The sequence below is a fragment of the Salvia miltiorrhiza genome, chromosome 8, assembly GCF_028751815.1.
Source record: "Salvia miltiorrhiza cultivar Shanhuang (shh) chromosome 8, IMPLAD_Smil_shh, whole genome shotgun sequence".
Lineage (NCBI taxonomy): Eukaryota > Viridiplantae > Streptophyta > Magnoliopsida > Lamiales > Lamiaceae > Salvia > Salvia miltiorrhiza.
Window position 1 is genome coordinate 32,365,976 of NC_080394.1, and position 18,275 is coordinate 32,384,250.

The 18,275-nt window shown below is 38.4% G+C and overlaps 4 protein-coding genes across 4 annotated transcripts; 1 reads left to right on the forward strand and 3 right to left on the reverse strand.

The window, feature by feature from the left end:
- The first annotated feature begins 3,224 nt into the window (after positions 1-3,224).
- Positions 3,225-5,802, forward strand: LOC130997752 (CASP-like protein 5A1). Its single transcript, XM_057923161.1, has 3 exons — positions 3,225-3,704; positions 4,361-4,493; positions 5,261-5,802. The coding sequence occupies exons 1-3, from the start codon at positions 3,502-3,504 to the stop codon at positions 5,450-5,452; spliced, it is 528 nt and encodes a 175-aa protein (XP_057779144.1). The 5' UTR covers positions 3,225-3,501; the 3' UTR covers positions 5,453-5,802.
- A 102-nt stretch (positions 5,803-5,904) lies between these two features.
- LOC130997753 (uncharacterized) lies at positions 5,905-7,951 on the reverse strand. The gene is made up of 4 exons (XM_057923162.1): positions 7,504-7,951; positions 7,121-7,232; positions 6,349-6,420; positions 5,905-6,275 (listed from the first exon to the last, which is right to left on the reverse strand). The coding sequence occupies exons 1-4, from the start codon at positions 7,713-7,715 to the stop codon at positions 6,189-6,191; spliced, it is 483 nt and encodes a 160-aa protein (XP_057779145.1). The 5' UTR covers positions 7,716-7,951; the 3' UTR covers positions 5,905-6,188.
- Positions 7,952-11,303: 3,352 nt separating this feature from the next.
- On the reverse strand, positions 11,304-13,474 carry LOC130998339 (uncharacterized). The gene is made up of 2 exons (XM_057923765.1): positions 11,838-13,474; positions 11,304-11,760 (listed from the first exon to the last, which is right to left on the reverse strand). Exons 1-2 carry the CDS (start codon positions 13,472-13,474, stop codon positions 11,304-11,306), a joined length of 2,094 nt encoding a protein of 697 aa, XP_057779748.1.
- Positions 13,475-16,778: 3,304 nt separating this feature from the next.
- LOC130998340 (uncharacterized) lies at positions 16,779-17,387 on the reverse strand. Its single transcript, XM_057923766.1, has one exon. The coding sequence runs from the start codon at positions 17,385-17,387 to the stop codon at positions 16,779-16,781; it is 609 nt and encodes a 202-aa protein (XP_057779749.1).
- Between the last annotated feature and the right edge of the window lie 888 nt (positions 17,388-18,275).

An 18,275-nucleotide genomic window follows, 5' to 3' on the forward strand; every position in this document is an offset into this window, starting at 1 on the left:
ATGAATTAATTAATTCCTTAACTTCTGTAAATTTGTATTTAGAAAGATCATGTAGATTCTCAGTTCTCACCATAGGCTATTTCTTTATACATTTATACGAAGATAATTATTGTAGTCTTTATGTTTTACTTCTTTAACACTCAAAACACCATACACATACCACACTCTCCAAATTTAGAGAACATCAGGAGAGAGAATATTCACATAATCAAAGAGATCGATCGCCGATTATCTCGCCGGAGCCATATCTTCCGTCCTTCTCCGGCAATTCTTTCTTCGGATCAATTTCCAGATGGCTGATCTCGCCGTGAAAATGACAAGTTCAAGGTAGAGTGCGTTTGGTTTATTCTTCGACTCGAATAGTTTAAATTCGACATCAACGATGAGGCAAAGATGTTCATGTCAACAATGAGGCAACGATGTTCAACGTCGATTAGTCTTGAGAGCGAAGCGAGCGGCGACAGAGGACTTGGTGGGGTGTGACTTGAGGCTTTTGTTTTGATGCAAAACAATATTATCTTGCTTCTCCAAATTGTGGAACTCAAGTCTTCTAGAAAATAAAATCATCTCACACCATGAAATTTCTTTCGCTGGATCCAATGTCTCCCTGCAATAGTGAAGCAACAAATGTATGGTGTTTTCTTCTTCAAAATTAATTAAGGAGGTTATGCGTGTGATTTTGGGGCTACAGATAAAGCAATTTAATTTGGGACTACAAAGGTATAAGAGTAAATTTACATATATTCTTTTATTATTTTTTAAATAAAAGGCTACAAAGAGAAAATTTGGGGCTATGAATAAAATCACCCTTAGGTAAAAGATCTGTTTTTGAAACCGGTAATTCTATTCACAGCCTCATTTTACTCAATAATAATAATAATAATAATAATAATAATATATAATAATTATTATTATTATTATTATTATTATTATTATTATTATAAAATTATTATTTTATTCTATAATCTTTAGCCCTACATTAAATGTAATTCTTTTTATTGACAAATTAAATTCCTACTTTTGTATAGCCCCAATCACATGCAAATTCAATTCACGACAAAAATTATTCTTGATTTTTTTTTTTTTTTTTTTTGGAGAAAGGAAGTGCGGTGGAGTTTGAACCCTAAAATTATTCTTGATTCTTTTCATAATCAAATTAAATTCCAAATTTTATTATAATCTCTAATCACGCAATTAAAGAGTAGAAGTCTTCAAAAGGTTTTCGTGAAATATAAAATAGATTTACAAAGATGTGGCCGGTACAGGTTTTCGTTAAAAATACTAAATTAATATATAATCCTATTTAACATATTTATTTTGTTTAATTTAAATTATATATTTTTTTGTTTCCTTTGATCGAATCTTCTAATAAGTGTGTTATTATCGAATTGGATTATAAACTTCTTGCATTAGTTTAACTATTAATTCTATTTATGTTCTTATAAATGTTCTTCCTGTATATAAGAGCATCCACAATGCTTGCACCCATAGTGGGTGCAATAGAATGGGTCCCACTTCTATTGCACCCACTCCAACAATGGTATTGCACCCACTTGGGTGCAATAGATTTTATTTTATTTTTGAATTAATTTTATTCTAGTTTCCATTTTACAATAATTAAGAAATTAAAATTTCATTGAATTAAAATTCAAATCCTACATTGATAGAAATAAAAGAAATACAAGAAATTAAAATCCTAAATTACTTAAATTAAAACAAACATAAAATAAAAAATCCTAAAAATCTACGGGATGTTGTGTCGTTGCTTGATCTCCGCCACCTTGCACATGTGAAACGCCAATTCGTCGGGATTCATTTGAGAGGTGTCCCGGCTCATCAACATGCTATCGGCGAGGTCACGTTGAACAGTGGGAGAACGTTTCCATTGCATTCACCATATTCGCCATGTACCCGAGAGCTTTTTGGTTATCCTCCGACGTCTCTTCGGCCTTTTTCTTGCCTTTCCGCTTGTCTCTCTTGGCCGCCTTTTGGCCTTGGGGCCGGGTGGAGATACTCGCGTCACTAGAAGTCGTTGTGGGAAAACCGTCGGACCCCTTTGATTGTTTGTCCGAATGGACATCAGGAGTGAACATCCTCGCCGAGACTTGCAAATTTCTTGGACTCGCGCAACAACTTCCATGCATGCGGATACCGGAACGGAACACGGTACTCGGCTAGCCACATTGCCTCTGCTTGCTCCAGGATTTGAATATCACTCATGTCTGATTTCCATTGATCGTGGCATTTTTTGTGCATGGCCTCAAACCTCTTCGCATCCTTCGACACCCGTTGAAAGTGAGATTTGATTTGCGTGACGTCGCGTGAAATAGATCCTTGGGGGCTTTTAGCGTTGTATTCGGTGCAGAGGGAGCCCCAAAACTTCGCCCCTTTTTGGTCGACACCCACCACAGAGTCGTGGGTGTGCTCGCAATACAAACGGCAAATTAGCACCGTTTCTGGCGGATAATAGTTGCTACGTTTGGTGGCCGCCGGCATAGAAGCAATCTCCTCCACGTCGGGCTCGGGCTCGGCAACGGCGGCAAAGCGGGGGTTCAAATTGGTGGCCGCCGCTTGAAAGGCATTCGATTCTTGCGTGAACGGCGAGAATCCTTGCCTGGAAGCATTTGATTCGCCGGGGGATGGATTTTGAGGATGTTCACGCCAATAGTTGCTCCAATCGCCTTCCATTGCTATTTGTTGAAATAATTTAAAAGATGAGGAGAATGGATGAATGATTGAGGATGAAGAAGAAAATGAGGTTGTATATGTATATATAGAGGGGGTATAGAAAAAAAAAAGGGGCAATGGGAAAAAAAACGGTAAAAAACGGCTACTGCATGCATTTTAAATTTTGTTTTTTTTTTTTTGGCCGAAAAGGGGCGCGTGTTTACACGCCCCCTCCTTCGCTCCCGTCTCCGCCGAGTGCGAAGCATCGCCCCCCCCCCCCCCCCCACCCGGGTGCAGCAACGGCAGTGGGTGCGATAGGCCGGGTTCGATCCGGCCATCGCACCCACCGCTGCGGATGCTCTAAGGATATACTGCAGTAAATCCCATCCCATATTGGATAATAAGTGAACCTATAAGAAATTAGCAAGACCAAAATTCCAATTACAATGAATAAATGTGAGGTTCCTAAAATTAAATTTTGTAATGAAAAAACTAGACACGATTACGAGAGTGAAATTTTAATTCTATACGATTGGAGAATGGAGGTCGAAGAAGTGGAGCCCACCATTAAAAGAAGAGGTTTAAAGTTGCTAGTAGCAGAAACACGTTTTCAATCAAAACACAGTAGCAGTCAGTAGCATATTGCCCTTTCCCACCGTCGTCAGCAGTCAGCACTCAGCGCCTCCGCGACAATCATTCTGATTTCTTTTCGAATATAAGAAAACGACTCCAAATCACATATTGTCTGTCTTCTTCTCTACCCAATTTAGCGTCGCGGTTTATATAATTCTTCGTAGTGTTGAATCGATGGGCGAATACTGAAGGAATAAGCAAATGAGCGGGCCGGCGGTGCACCCGGTGGAGGCCCCTCCGCCGATGACGGAGGCCGCGCCTCTCAGGGTTAGGATGAAAGACGTCCAGGGAATGGCCGGGACCACCGGCGCTCTCGTCCTCCGCCTCTGCCAGTTCGCCTTCGCCGCCATTTCTCTGTGCGTCATGGCCACGACCTCCGATTTCCCATCCGTCACCGCCTTCCGGTTAACATTTAGCCCCCCTCATTTCTAGATAATTTGATTTTTTGTTTGGAATTAGGGTTTAGGGTTTGGTAAAGTTTTTTAAAAGTATTGAAAAATTGCACTTTATTCCTTGAAATTCGATTGGTGGCTGTGAGTTCTTGGAAACTTTACCCTTTTCTAGGTTGTGGGCTGTAGACGGTGAAGATATACGATGACTATCTTAGGATTATGCAGTAGATGACTAAAATGCAGAGCCATCTAAGGATTTTTTAAGTATTGCAAGTTTAGAATATGCCCTTAATCAACATGAGGGTATCTCATAGAGGATATGATGGTACCTGTAGCTCTTAACATTGGGATTTATACCATGTAGTTCTTATAATTTTCTTCTTTTCTGAAAATTTATGATGAAGGAAAGCTTTTTATTTCCACCATAGCTTGATTGAAGTGAAATGAAGTTGCTATATTAGATCTTTTAAACTCAGGATGAATTGTTGATTGGGCGATGTGGAATTAGTTGGTATACTTGACCAGGGCGATGCATTTAATGAAGTTTCAGTTTATCTCTTCTAACTTTTTTTATTGTTCGATTTGTATGCCACTGTTTCTTCTTTGTGAGATGTGGTGTTTCTTAGAACAGATTATGAATAAAAAGGACTTCTTTTTCTGTTATTCAGCTATCTTGTTGGTGCTGTTGGTTTGCAAAGTTTATGGAGCCTATCTCTGGCTCTTACTGATGTGTATGCTCTCATGGTGAGGCGAAGTTTCAGAAATGCTGGAGTTGTCAGTTTATTTGCTATTGGTGATGGGGTAAGAAACTTACTTGATAGGCAAATAACTGGTCAGCTCTCTTACAAGGTTTTTGGTAAAGTTCCTTTAAAAACAAATGTTTATCTGGTAGTCCGTGCTTAGCCTCAATCATTTTAAATAGTAATGAATGTGAACCCTAGCCAAATAGCCATGTCTACTTGTGTTTTGTATGTTATCTAGACTTCCTTCTTGTAGTTGTAAAACCCGTGCATGGATGCACTTAATTTCAATTTCTGAGTGCTGGGACAGCATATAGTATGACAATATTGCTGTAGTTTTAGTTGATAGTAGTTGCTTTATTCTTTAGCATCTCTGTAATGTTTGCCAATCAAAAAGGTGCAGTATGGCAACTATATGGTTCATTTCATTTTATCATGCTCAAAACGGTCGTTCCCCTTTCTGCAATTTGGTTATTTTGGATTACTTTTTAACTCAATATTAAAGTTAAATTATTTGGCCATTTGAGTTCTTTTCAACGGTTAGCTGTTAGTTGTAGTGCTGTACTGGAGTTCCTCAAGTTCTTATATGCTGTCCGTATTTACTTGCGATTTTTTCATCTGTTATTTTGTTTCTTAATTAAACACCCTTACATGTGATTTTGAAGCTTATTTCTAATGCTTCTGTTAGCTGAATGTTTTGTGCACTTTACAGTTGTATCTCTTTCCAGCATGATGCATGGATGCCAATTAATCAGACACTAGCACACCCAAACTTGATGCGACCCTTTACACATTTTCTCTCCTAAATGCACATATTGTCTACTGCAGATTACTTCCACTCTAACATTCGCTGCAGCCTGTGCATCAGCTGGTATCACTGTCCTCATCGGAAATGATCTTGATAAATGTAATCTGAACCACTGCACAAGATTCATGTCGGCTACAGCCATGGCTTTTCTGTGCTGGTTTGCTGTGTCCCCTTCGTTTCTGCTGAATTTTTGGTCTCTGGCTTCTCGATAGCATGTCATACGAGCATTGCAAAACAAGAACTGTCACGAGACTTGATGATTGATTGGATTTTGCTACTTGTGTTGATGGTCAGGCAAAGAGATCCCTATCATTTATATCACTGATTCGGTGGTTTCAGGGAATTTAGTAGCTTGTACAACTTTTTTCCCCTTTCGAATGCTGATTGTCGAAATTAGGTGTGTTATTAGATGAAGATCATTTAATCTTTCAAGATTTTTAGAGTGTCTTCTCATGCAGGCCTTGTATTTTTCTTGTTTAGGTTTTGGTTCCATTTTTGTTTTTGAATCTGGTCACTATGTAAAACAGTATTATTTTGAATATACATTTACTTTTACACGTCATTTTACTGAAGAATGTTTAATCCTGAAATCTTGGTATATGGAAATGAGATTGAAAATTAAATCATACAAAACCGAATCTGGGTTCAAACAAATAATCAGAAATCATCTGAAGTGCCTGCTGGTTTATTTGATTTGCAGCTTAAATTTCTTTGAATCATACTCTTTTATATACAACTTGACAATCGGACCATCATATTTGTATTCATAAATATATTCAAATACAAATTGCCATTGGCAACGAAGAAACTAATGTGCTAGCTTTTAGGGAGACGATCATATAAGAGGATCCACATCTGTTTGAATCATAGAAAACGCCGACGAAAATGTCGACTAATCTGAAAAAAATGATAGCCTCCAAGATTATAATTATAATTACTCCAGCGACATCACATGTTACGCATGCTGCATTTAAGTGTCTCTGATTCAAGCTCTTGTTTCAAAGACTCAACTCGCTCAAGCAAATCCACATTTTCCTGGCAATGACAAGTTAGAGCATTAAAAAAAGTATCATACTCAATCTAAAATGAAGTTCAACAGATAAACCACCTTTTGCAACATTTCCATTTTCTTGTTCAGAACAGCAGAAACCTTTCTTTTATCTCCAGTGGACATCTTAATCTATACAAACAGACAAGAGAACTACATTTAGCAATGCTGCCTCTCTTCCAAATGGAAAATAACTCATAAATACAAAACCTCAAATAACAATAAGAACGAGATATCACAATGCACCAAGAAACGTTCTCGTGGACTTGCCCATCATTATCACTAGGATTTGAGGATGCATATGTAATGTTGAACACACAGAACACAAAACTCAAACCGCGTGCAACAGCAAGGACGACAAAAACTATAAGATATCAAAGCATCAAATACAAACGTCCTGCACTGCCTCAAGTTTTTTACTTCTCCAAATGTGTAATCACACCTAGAAATGCATCTAATTGGTTAATTTAGCGATTTCAAGTAGCTAGTGTCGCCCAATGAAACTCCTAGCATATCATTGCACATAGAGAATGGTTAGTGATACCATGATATTAGCCTGTCCTAAACATGAACTGTGTCTACCCAACTGCTTTCTTTACTTGGAGTATAATTGTTAAATTGAAGAGATTGAATTATATATGCACATAATTAATCTAGTCGAAGAAGTCCAACCACAGCTCAGCTATGTATTACCAGAAAAAACAAGACAGTTATATTATTCTGAAACTATGCAAAGATATCTCTGTTGTAATCTCTCCTTTTGTGGTAATCCAAAATGTGGATGAGAACAATTAGATACGCAGAGCATATAGGGTTTAGAGTAGGCACATACTTCCTCCAGTTCCCTAGAGCATTTGGTAGCCTTCTCGAATTCCAAATCAAACCTTCTTCTCCACTCTGCAGATTCATCCATAGCTTCTCTGTTAGCAAGATCAAATTGTCTCCTACAAGGAAGTAATCCACACAAAAACAGATTCAACATAGTAGTCAAACGCACAATTCTGTTTGAATTTTACTGCGCATTTCAAAGACACGTCTGCAATAAACCTAACATAAATTCAGCAATTAATTCTGATTTTGAAAAAATCGCGTGCACAATCGAGTCCAAAAATCAGTAAAGCAAGTTACATTGAACAGATAATGGGGAGGGGAGGGGAGGAAAATGAAGATTTCTTCTTTTTTTGTTAGAATTAAAATGGAGAAAATTTAGCAAACCTTAAAAGCTCGGAATCATAAGAGGAGAACCGATTATCGATGGCCCAAAGGCGGAAGTGAATGGCGATTCCCATAAGCATAAGGAGCCCTAGAGCTATGAATATATGCCGCCGCTTGGCCCTCCCCATTTTTTGAAGATTTTGAATTCTTGCGCCGTACAGTTTTAAGTTATAAACCCACTTGAGATGAGAACTTGGCCACCAACATAACATATGATATGAGGCATGTATCCTTCCATTTTACGTTGTCATCATTCAAGTCTTCTACGCTTTTATTCCCCAATGAAACACACAATTCATCAATCCTTTTATTCTTGTTTTTGTAAATTGTAATCATCATTCGTAGCCTACAATCAACTTTCGGAGTGCCAGTCTATTCAAATCCAAATCTTTTGTTTCCGTTATAAAATAAAAATAAAAAATAAAAAATCTTAAGAGTTATAGGTCATAATCCAAATCCAGTTCCTTCCCTATTTGTTGAAATAATTGCCATGAAGCTGATCGTGTTCAGTTGTTGCTTTGCCATTGTAGAATAAGCCTATTTGGCCTGGGAGTTTTTGGAGATTGTAAATGGATTCAATAATTGAATTTATTATTTATTATTTGATTTGATTAATGAGTCAATTATTATTTTTATTTGAGAGTAATTCAATTATTCAATCACTCAGTTTATTATTCCTTTAAAAAATAGAAGAGAAAAAAAAAGTGAATTCCTTACAAATGATTCTTTTTCATTATTGAACAAAATATTCAATATAAAAGTATTAGTTATTGTTATAATTCATTTTCTTTATTTAATTCAATTCCCCTTTCTATTCATCTACTTGAACCAAACAAAAACTAAATGTCTTGTTTTAAGAGCATTCACTATGGTGCTACCCCATAGTGGTGCCACATGTGTGTCACCTCAACAATTACCTCATTTTCCAACTACCTCATATTTTCTCCACTGTGTCAGTAGCTCATATTTAACTATTCATGGACCTCACTATCATTATTATTATATTTACCACTATATATACATATATATATATATATATATTATTTATGTATTTTAATTTTGTATAATATTTTACTTCAATAAAATTTATGTAATTACACAAATAAATTAATTTTTTAAATGATGAAATATAATTTAAAAATTAATATAATTATGTAAAAAAAAATTCAAAACAAATATATTATTGTGGTGAAACAAAAACATTTCCTATCCTCTACTAGCCAGTTAAAAGAGAAACAAGAACCTAAGTAGCCCGGATTATCGAGCTCCAAGGCCTGACGTTTTAACTGTATGTGTTGGGCTTGCAGCTAGGTGAGAACACACCTTCTATAGCTTTTGGAAAATTGCTGTAAATTATGTTCACATTTATTATAAAAAATATAATGATCTATTTCTTGAATAAATCAATGAAAACGAATAAGCTTTAACAAGCAGAGAGTTTCTATTATATTACTTGGTGATTAGATATTTTGAGTTTATGTTCAGATTTAGTTATATGGAAGCATATTGCCTATTTTCAACTTAAAAGTAATAATTTTTGTTTTAATTTTCTTGTCTACATTATGATATTATTTGAAATCTCATTTTAGTCTTATCTGCAACAGTGAGTGAAGTTCAGATTTAGTGACATTTCTTTGGCAGGAATTTTAGAAAGTTTTGAGTGCTCTAAACACTTTTACTCTATATGCTTATGTGCTGATAAGTTTGAGTTGTCTCATGCATGAGATACTGCAGCCATCGATCAAGAAACTTGCCCAATGATCATCGTTTACAAAAGGATGAGATTTTTATGTAGCCCTTTGAATAAAATAAATAAGTTAACTATCACACCCCATAAATAAATAAGTTTTGTAGCACATTCTTAATGGTCCCCACCAAATTTTTGACTTATTTAAAAAAAATTGTTTTCTTTAAACAATAAAAAACGTGTCCACAGAATCTTCTCAACATATTATTTTTTGTCTTATTATGTCTCTCTCTCTCTCCAAAATCGTGATTTGATATATCTTTTAGGGTTTAGGGTTTCTTTTCTTGCATGAATCGTGAGGATCGGCTGATTCAGCCCAAAAGTGGTCAAAAGTTGGGAATCTTGTTTCAAATCATTCCCAAAAAAAAAAGAATCTCATGCACGCCTTGAGAAGACCGTGCACTATACACGCCTCTCTCTCTCTCTTTTATTATTATTTGATTTTGCATCTTCCAAATTCAAAAAACAAAGAGACAAAAACCCTAAAAAACTCACCATACACGCCTCTCTCTTTCTCTAACCATACACGCCCATCGTGCACGCCTCTCTCTTTCTCTAACAAACTCACGCCCACCGTGCACTCCATACACGCCTATCTCTCTAAGAAACTCCAGCCACTATGAGTTCAACGGAATCAGATTACGATGGGGAAGAGGCACAACGAGGAAGTCGCTCGAGTACATCAAGGAGGAGCGAAAAATACCCGACGCCGAATCCGGTAAGTAACCGTGGCCTATATTTGTCAAAATTTGAGTTTCTGTGTTTTGTATTGTTAAATTTGTTTATTAGGTACACGGTTTTAGCATTTTTTAGACAATTATGTTGGTAATTTGCGAAATTTGGAATCTGAAAATTATTTTGAACAACCGTGTACAACCGTGTACGGTTCTTCAGTACACGGTTGTACACGGTTAGACAATTATGTTACACGGTTAGGATTAATTGATGTAATATGCCTTAATTGTGTATTTTTAACATATAAAGGTATTTTTCGTACACGATTTAACCGTGTACAGCCGTACACGGTTTGTTCATCCATACACGGTTTATCTAAAATCGTACACGGTTGATTTTAAATCATGTAATATGCCCTAATTGTGTATTTTAGACGTATAGAGGTATTTTTTGTACACGATTTAACCATGTACAACCGTACACGGTTAGGGTATCCGTACACGGTTATACACGGTTGTACACGGTTGGTCTAGAATCTGTACACGGTTGATATTTTTTGATACTGATAATCATTTTGAATTAATTGCAGCCTCCGAGGCATGTTTGGTTACGTCCGTGCATGCAAGGTTATGCCGCACGTATCAATCACTACATCAAGGACAAGACACTGAAGGAAGTGGAGACCTGTCTGACGCATTACCGGTGTCTTGAACAGTTTAAGAAAGGTCCGTTTGGGCATTTACTTCAGTTGAAGAGGCAGGATAGTGCGAATGCCGCACTGCACCATCTTCTTGCACGGGAGTTGTATGACGAAGCATTCGGTCCGTGGGAGAAGTGGTTCCACGTTGGTGGACACCATCTTCTTTGTGCTTATGTTTGGTGGTTTGCTGTTTTTGTGTTTGGCATGGTTGTTGGTTGTTAAAATACGGTTGATTTTATGACTTGTTGGTGTTTTTGGGGTGAACGAGGGCTGAATGGCCTTTGTACACGGTTAGACCCTAACCGTGTACAGTTTCTCGAAACCGTGTACGCAACCGTGCACGGAAGAACTCGAAACCGTGTACAGCACACGGCCAAACACTGAATCGTGTCACCGTGCACGGCTGCGTGTTCATCTGTACACGGTTGCGTACACGATTGGTCCCAAGGTGTACACGGTTAGGGTCTAACCGTGTACAGAGGGCAGGCCACCGATTTTCAGCCCAAAAACACCTGTTTTTTGAATTTTAAAGCCAAATCAACATGTAGCAACAACAAATTCAATGTTCAAACAACAATCAAACAACCAAATTCATTTTCAAGATCAAATCGAGGACATGCATTCCTAGTGTGAGTTCCACTTAATCAAAACCAAATCTCTCACTGTATCCAGAATCACTCACAACCCAACATTTTGAGGACATGCATTCCTAGTGTGTGTTCCACTCCTACAAATTCCGCATTTCTTCTTTCGTCGCCTTCGTGCATCGGGTGGTTGCTCGACACCCTCCACCGGCACGTTCAAGTCCAATGATCCCATTTGCGCTTTGCATCTCCGGGCATTGTGACCTCCACCCTTGCAACGTGAGCATACTTGAGGTCGAGAATTAGGAGTACCCGAATTAGGAGGACCCGAATTAGGAGGACCCTCAACTGCTGAACGAGCCCTACTCAACTTCGGTCGTCCCGCATGGACCGTGATATCCGGGGGTTTCACAACATAGGCTGATATCTCATCGGGCACATTCCAATACGTAGGATGTGGAACGGGAACAATACGCTCCATATATGTGGCCAACAGCACGGATTGTTTGAAATATCCTCCAACAAAATCCGTGACTTGCAGTCCTGCACGCCTAATAAAATGCAAAGATAAAAAGATAAATTTACAAAAAATTACTTCAATATGCAAAATTTGTAATAAATGAGATACCTAATAGCGGCACAAGCATGACGACACGGAATGTCATCCAGGTCGAACTGAGCACAACTACAAGTCCGATTCTCGAGATCGACAATGTAGAATGCATGATCATCCTCAACACTAAACATGTGCGTCGTCGTCCCTCGAACAGCCAATTGCCGACCCGCTTCGACAGCCACATGCAACTTTCCCTCTACTACCTCAGTCAACTCATGTGACCTCGATGCAGCCGAGATGCGTCGCCTATCGAACCATTTCTCCATAATGGCTCGATAGGTCTCGATCAATGAAGCAACTGGGAGTCGTCGTGCCCACAACAGTCTACTGTTCATCGTCTCGGCAGCATTCGACGTCATGAAGCTCGTGCGTCGTACAGGGCACTTGGACCTGGCCCATCTCTCCACACCAATAGTGTCGAGGCGTGTGTGCGCGTTGACTTTCAGTAATTGAAGCGCAGAAAAATTCCTTTGAAAATCGTCTGATCGATAGGAATATGCCGCTGCTTTGAAGACTGCAGCTACATGCTGCCCATAATGCGCGAGATTCTTCTGGATATGGTAATAGCACAACCCGTGAGGGACGTTCGGGTAGACACACTCCACAGCATTTCTGATGCTCTTGTGCTGATCAGACACAATCAAGAGATCATCCGGCTGACCAAAGCAAGTCCGCAGTCGGTGGAAGAACCAAGTCCAAGACTCGTCGTTCTCGATAGGACCAAGCCCAACTGCGAGAGAAAATATTGCTTCGTTCCCATCCTTTGTAACAGCGACGAACAAAATGCCGCCGTTCCTTCCCTTCAGATGGGTCCCGTCTACGACGATGACCGGCCTCAAGTAACCCTTCTCAAAGGCAGCCACGCTCTGTCCAAGTGCAACAAACATATGATGGAACTTGCCATCATCCTTCATCTCAAGGTCGTATAATGTGCCGGGATTACTCATTCTCAGCATATACAAATACGATGGGAGCATCTGATACGAGTTCCCAAAATCACCATACGTCATCTCAATCGCGATGTTTCTTGCACGGAGAGCGAAGCTGTAATTGATCTCAATACCGAATAAGCGTTGCATCTCTGACATCATCTCCTTCGGCTTCAAAACGACCCCCTCGCCTACCAATTTCCGTGCAAAATATCTTCCAACAACCCTCGCCGGAATCTGTCTCGGGGCAGTGCGATTCAAATCCGTGTGGCAGGTATGATCCATCACCACCTTGATCACTCTCCAGATCGATGCACTCTGAACGGCTCGCAGCATGAACGGACAACCGTTGCCATGCTTGCAAACAAACCACAAACGGGTCGTACTGGAACGATGCACGGCGTACTCCACGTGATTCTCCATATGGTACAGGCCAACAGCGATTGCCAAATCATCCTTCGACCGGAATAGAGCCCCCACTGATAATATCCCGCTCTCCAATACGTTAGAATCCTCCCAACCTAATGGCGGCGCATCGTCAAAATCGAGGACTGGAATCCCCCAGTCACGTGCCTCAAGCTGCTGAACTCCAACACGAGGCTCGACATCGGGCTGATCATCCCGATGTGAAATTCTGAGGCCCTGTCTGTCTCCACGCTTCCTGTTCAGTCGACACTGAATCCAATATCTCTCTGCGTCGTATCGCCTCTTCTTCCTCATCCAAAGACTCGGACTCGTCTTCCTCCTCCTGCGACGATGAATCGTCCCTACTATCATCGTGTGTAGGGATACTTCTTCCAATGTCCGTCTCAATAGGAAACATAGTAGACCGATGTCCCTCATAATATACCCGCTCTTGAGGAACCGGAGCCGCAGATTGTTTGCCCTTCTCGATCACGTAAACAACGGGATATTTCTTATGCTCGGAAATCAGCCGGTTCAAATCCGAATCAGTCTTCAAAGCCACTTTTATTTTTCGCCCTTCGTCCGTGGTCGATGTGTAGAAAAGCATATAAGTGGATCGACCATCCTCGTTTAATTGATCGTGCACCTCTTGCATCAACTTCGCATGACAAAGGTCTTCCTTAGACATGTACACGACAACCTCATCCCCTCCTTCATACTCGGTTAATTTCCACTGACCACTGTGCCGTATAACGATTGCTTGAAACGACATCTACTTCAAAACGACAAAAATACAACATTTAAATACACAAACAGGAAACCGTGTACCCCAATACATCAACTGAATATACAAACATGCTAAAAATAACATCAAAATCATATTCAACCCAACCGTGTACAGCAAATTCGACCACCGTGTACAACCGTGTACACAACCGTGTACACGAAAACCCTAACTGTGTACAGCAGAACACTAAGGGTTCAAAAATTAGGTAATTTGCGTACAGAGTGTTTTTTTATGCCGTTTTTTAGTCCAAAACATGTAATAAGTCATATATATAACATAATTATTGAAATAAACAACAAAAAATCACTAAAACTCAAACCGTGTACAACCGTGTACTCTAGAACACCAACCGTGTACAGTCGAAAATTTAAAAAATATATGTATTTCACATACCTTATGTAATACAAGCCTTTAGATGATTTTTTTTGAATTTTTGAGCAACCGTGTATGAGTCGTGTATGTGTATTGAGAGGATTTTCTTCTTCTTTCTTGTTCAAATGTCTGATGAATGAACATTTGGTTGGTATCCTTCATTAACTACCCACAGCAACCGTGTACGGAGCATTTAATTTCGTGAATTTAAGGTTGTTTCCTTAACAAGTGTTTGAGTTGGTGTAAATGCACCCAACAACCATAATATCACATAAAATCACGCCATAAACGTGAATAGAGAGAGAGAATCAGATTTTGCTTATTTTTAAATCAGAGAGAGAGAGAGAGAATTGCATTTTCATTTGTTTGCTTATTTAATCTAGTTTATACTAGCTTTATTGTCGATTTGTAAGTAGAGAGAGAGAATCAGATTAATTCGTTATAATATATATTGAGTTTGATGATATGATATATATCTTGTATCTTTAATTTTAACGTGAATAGAGAGAGAGAATCAGATTTTGGTTTTATTTGGTTATTTTTAAAACAAAAATAAGTAATATGTCACTATCATTCACTTTATTGACTTGTACTTATGTACTTTAGGTCAAATGTGCTACAAAACTTATTTATTTATGGGGTGTGATACAAAACTTATTTATTTTATCAAAAATGCTACTACTATGTATTGTCACTTTACAAAATGTATGTATTATGATTTCATTTTGCAGTAATTAACATTCTTTTTGGATAGGTATCAAGAAGAGATCATGAATTTGCCCCTTGCTGGGATTGAGGCAATCTTGTGTAGTGATGACCTTCAGGTGACATCAGAGGATGTTGTTTATGACTTGGTGCTGAAGTGGTCCCGATTCCATTATCAAAAGCTGGAGGTGCGTCTGTACATCCTATGTTCACAATTGGGTGGCTATATCCGTTACCCGTACATGACGTGGCTAATATGTAATGTTGGATGAAATTTGTTTGAATGTAATATTGGATTAATAATGTTTGAATGAATGTATGGATTTTTAGTATTAATATATGTATTTTTAGTTTTCTATTATGAGTTTTTAGTATTGGTAAATATATATTTAAAAAATCAGGAAATATAAATAAGTTACAAAAAAAATATTGTAACATAAGAAATAGACAACGGTCAACGAAATTATTGTCTACAAAAAAATTGCGCTCATAGACAACGGTTTTAAAAACCATTGTCTATATTAGAATAGACAACGGTGTTTTGAACGTTGTCTATCAGAGAATAGACAACGGTTTTCCGACCTTTGTCTATTAGAGAATAGACAACAGGTTTACAACCGTTGTCTATTGGAGAATAGACACCGCCCTCCAATAGACAATACCTTCATTTACAACAGTTGATTTTCTAATAGACAACGGTTTTTTGTCTGTTGTCTATTAGCGTTTTTCTTGTAGTGGATGTATATTCTTGCCACGTACTCTAGCACTTCTCATGAGGTACTCGTTGAATCCTCCCACCGAGCCGCGATTTATTTCTCCTACAATATTGTTGCTCGACGTGCTTGGTTCGTCTTCGACCCATTGACTTGCCATTTCCCCTTCATCCTCAATTATCATATTATGTAAAATAATGCAAGCATACATAATGTCGGTGATGTTTTCTTTATACCGGAGGCGGCTTGGACCTCTAATCATTGCCCAACGAGCTTGGAGAACTCCAAATGCGCGTTCCACATCTTTTCTCGCAGCTTCTTGCATTTCCTTAAACTTCTTTCTTTTTGGATCTTGAGGAAATTAGAAGCTCTTCACAAAAGTTACTCAGGATATATACTGTCTGTTAGGTAGTATCCATGGGCATATTGCTTGCCATTTACTGTGAATGGGATGCAAGGCGCTTGTTCTTGTAGAACGTCGTTGAACAGGGTAGACTGATTAAGCACATTGATGTCATTGTTTGACCCTGCAACTCCAAAAAAAACTTGTGCTAATTGTCGAATTGCGTTCATGCATTTTTGCAGTGCACTAAATCCTTTCTTCACTATTGCATCAGTTCTCTGTTCAAACCATGTGTTGTGGGCTGTCAGAGCATTCACTATGCTACTGAATAACTCTTTGTGCAATCGAAAATGTCGCCTAAAGACCTTAAGACCCCATGTTGGATTATCATCAAAATAATCCCTCATGAGCCATTGGTGTGCCTCCTCCCGATCCCGTCGAATATATCTTCTTGAGGGACATGTGTATTGCGCAATTGCTCGTTGCAAACGTTGATAGGCACTATCATGATTTTGCTTGTATTCTCCAAACTCCAACGTACTTAAAACTTTGCATGCCGTGATTTTGCTTGTATTCTGTTTGTGCCATCTCCATGATATCGGCATCGTTTGTACTGCTCTTCCAGATGCTCGAAATCCTATTATAACATTCAGAAAACAATTTAGTCTATTTTTGCATTTTATAAAATTGCGACTTCAATTAGCTAAGTTCCCTTGCTGGAGTGTTGGTTGGACGATTTTCGTTGTAGGCCTTTTTAATACGTTTCCACATTTGCTCATCTCTTTGATCATTTCCTACCACTGAATCGACGCTAATATCGATCCAACATTGCGCAACGAGCTCACACTCTGCATCCGAATAATACGCCCGACTCTTTTTGGTAGGATGATTGTCGTCGTTAGAGTGTGCATCACCAGAGAGATCTATATTTTCTACGTCTTGCATAGATGCTTTTCTCGAAAATGGCGTTCTTCGATCACTACTCACCCTATCTACGTTGTTCCTCCTTGACGAGTCTGAAAACGTAAATCCTTGCGGGGAATACGCTTGGTGGGGATACCAATGTGAGTGATATCCATATGGCTGAAACCCTTGAGGTGGATGCCCTTGAGATGAAAATTCAAATGGAGGAGCATTCATGGGATTGTTAGGATATATATGAGGATTTGGAGGCATATTTGGCCAAGAGAAATTCGGACAACCCTTCGAATTTTGAGAATGATCGTCAGAATTTTGTGAAGGAAAGGTTGAATTTTGTAAAGCAGAATTTGATCCAAATGGATCAAACCAATTTGAGAATCCACTCATGATAAATCGAAAAAATTCAGATGAAAGAAAAATATAAAAAGATTATGAATATAAATAGTGATGGTGGAAGAATTGAAAACTGCCAAAATATGAATTATTGAACCACCATGAAGAAGAAGTGTTGAGATATATATAGAACCCCGAAAATAAATAGCCGTTTTTGATAAACGGTGTTGGAACGGCTAGAATTACGAAATAGAATAAATAATTTTTTTCACATTGATTGAAATTGGTGTCTGCATGAAATAAATACATGCAGTCAAAAAATTATAAATGTGGGTCCTCCATGTAATCCCACTTTTGCAACTTTCAATTAAAAAATGAGCATGGGGCCCGCCACTTTGTTTACTTTCCCAGGTAGTGAATTTGCTTCTTTTGCTTTGCTAACTCATTTTAACTTCCTCAAATTTGGTCCACCATTATGGAGTAAGTAATTTACTACCCTATTAACTTCCTAGCATAGTGGATGCTCTAACTGATACTCCCTTCTTCCCATTAGTCTTACTTATTATATTAGGATGTCCCACTAGTAATGCCTCATTCATTTTTAGCAAAAATTTAGTTAGTTAATTACTTATTAATAGTGGGCCCAATCCACTAATTGAACCTTCTGCACCCCTTAAATGACCTAACCCTAATTCATTTAGGTGATTCATCTGCCACCTCTATCTCTCTCACCGTCTATTACTATTCCCTTTCCAATCGAGAAACCTCTTTCTTGCTTCTCCTATTTAATGCAACCCGATGAAATTTGAGGCTGCTGATTGAAAAAATCCCACTGTCACCTTAATTACTCCTTTTCTTTTAGGGGTTCTTTGCAATGTGGTACTATGAGATAATGTGTGATATTTTTTTTATTGTGATGGCTATTAATTTATTAGATATATG

Excerpts from the sequence above, each read along its gene's own strand:
- LOC130997752 (XM_057923161.1), top strand. The coding sequence starts at position 3,502 with ATGAGCGGGCCGGCGGTGCACCCGGTGGAGGCCCCTCCGCCGATGACG. Across the intron at positions 3,705-4,360 it reads CCATCCGTCACCGCCTTCCG|CTATCTTGTTGGTGCTGTTG; the intron begins GTTAACATTTAG and ends TCTGTTATTCAG. Across the intron at positions 4,494-5,260 it reads TATTTGCTATTGGTGATGGG|ATTACTTCCACTCTAACATT; the intron begins GTAAGAAACTTA and ends TGTCTACTGCAG.
- LOC130997753 (XM_057923162.1), bottom strand. The coding sequence starts at position 7,715 with ATGTTATGTTGGTGGCCAAGTTCTCATCTCAAGTGGGTTTATAACTTA. Across the intron at positions 7,233-7,503 it reads TATGATTCCGAGCTTTTAAG|GAGACAATTTGATCTTGCTA; the intron begins GTTTGCTAAATT and ends ACTTCCTTGTAG. Across the intron at positions 6,421-7,120 it reads GCTCTAGGGAACTGGAGGAA|ATTAAGATGTCCACTGGAGA; the intron begins GTATGTGCCTAC and ends CTGTTTGTATAG.
- LOC130998339 (XM_057923765.1), bottom strand. The coding sequence starts at position 13,474 with ATGAGGAAGAAGAGGCGATACGACGCAGAGAGATATTGGATTCAGTGT. Across the intron at positions 11,761-11,837 it reads CATGCTTGTGCCGCTATTAG|GCGTGCAGGACTGCAAGTCA; the intron begins GTATCTCATTTA and ends GCATTTTATTAG.
- LOC130998340 (XM_057923766.1), bottom strand. The coding sequence starts at position 17,387 with ATGAGTGGATTCTCAAATTGGTTTGATCCATTTGGATCAAATTCTGCT.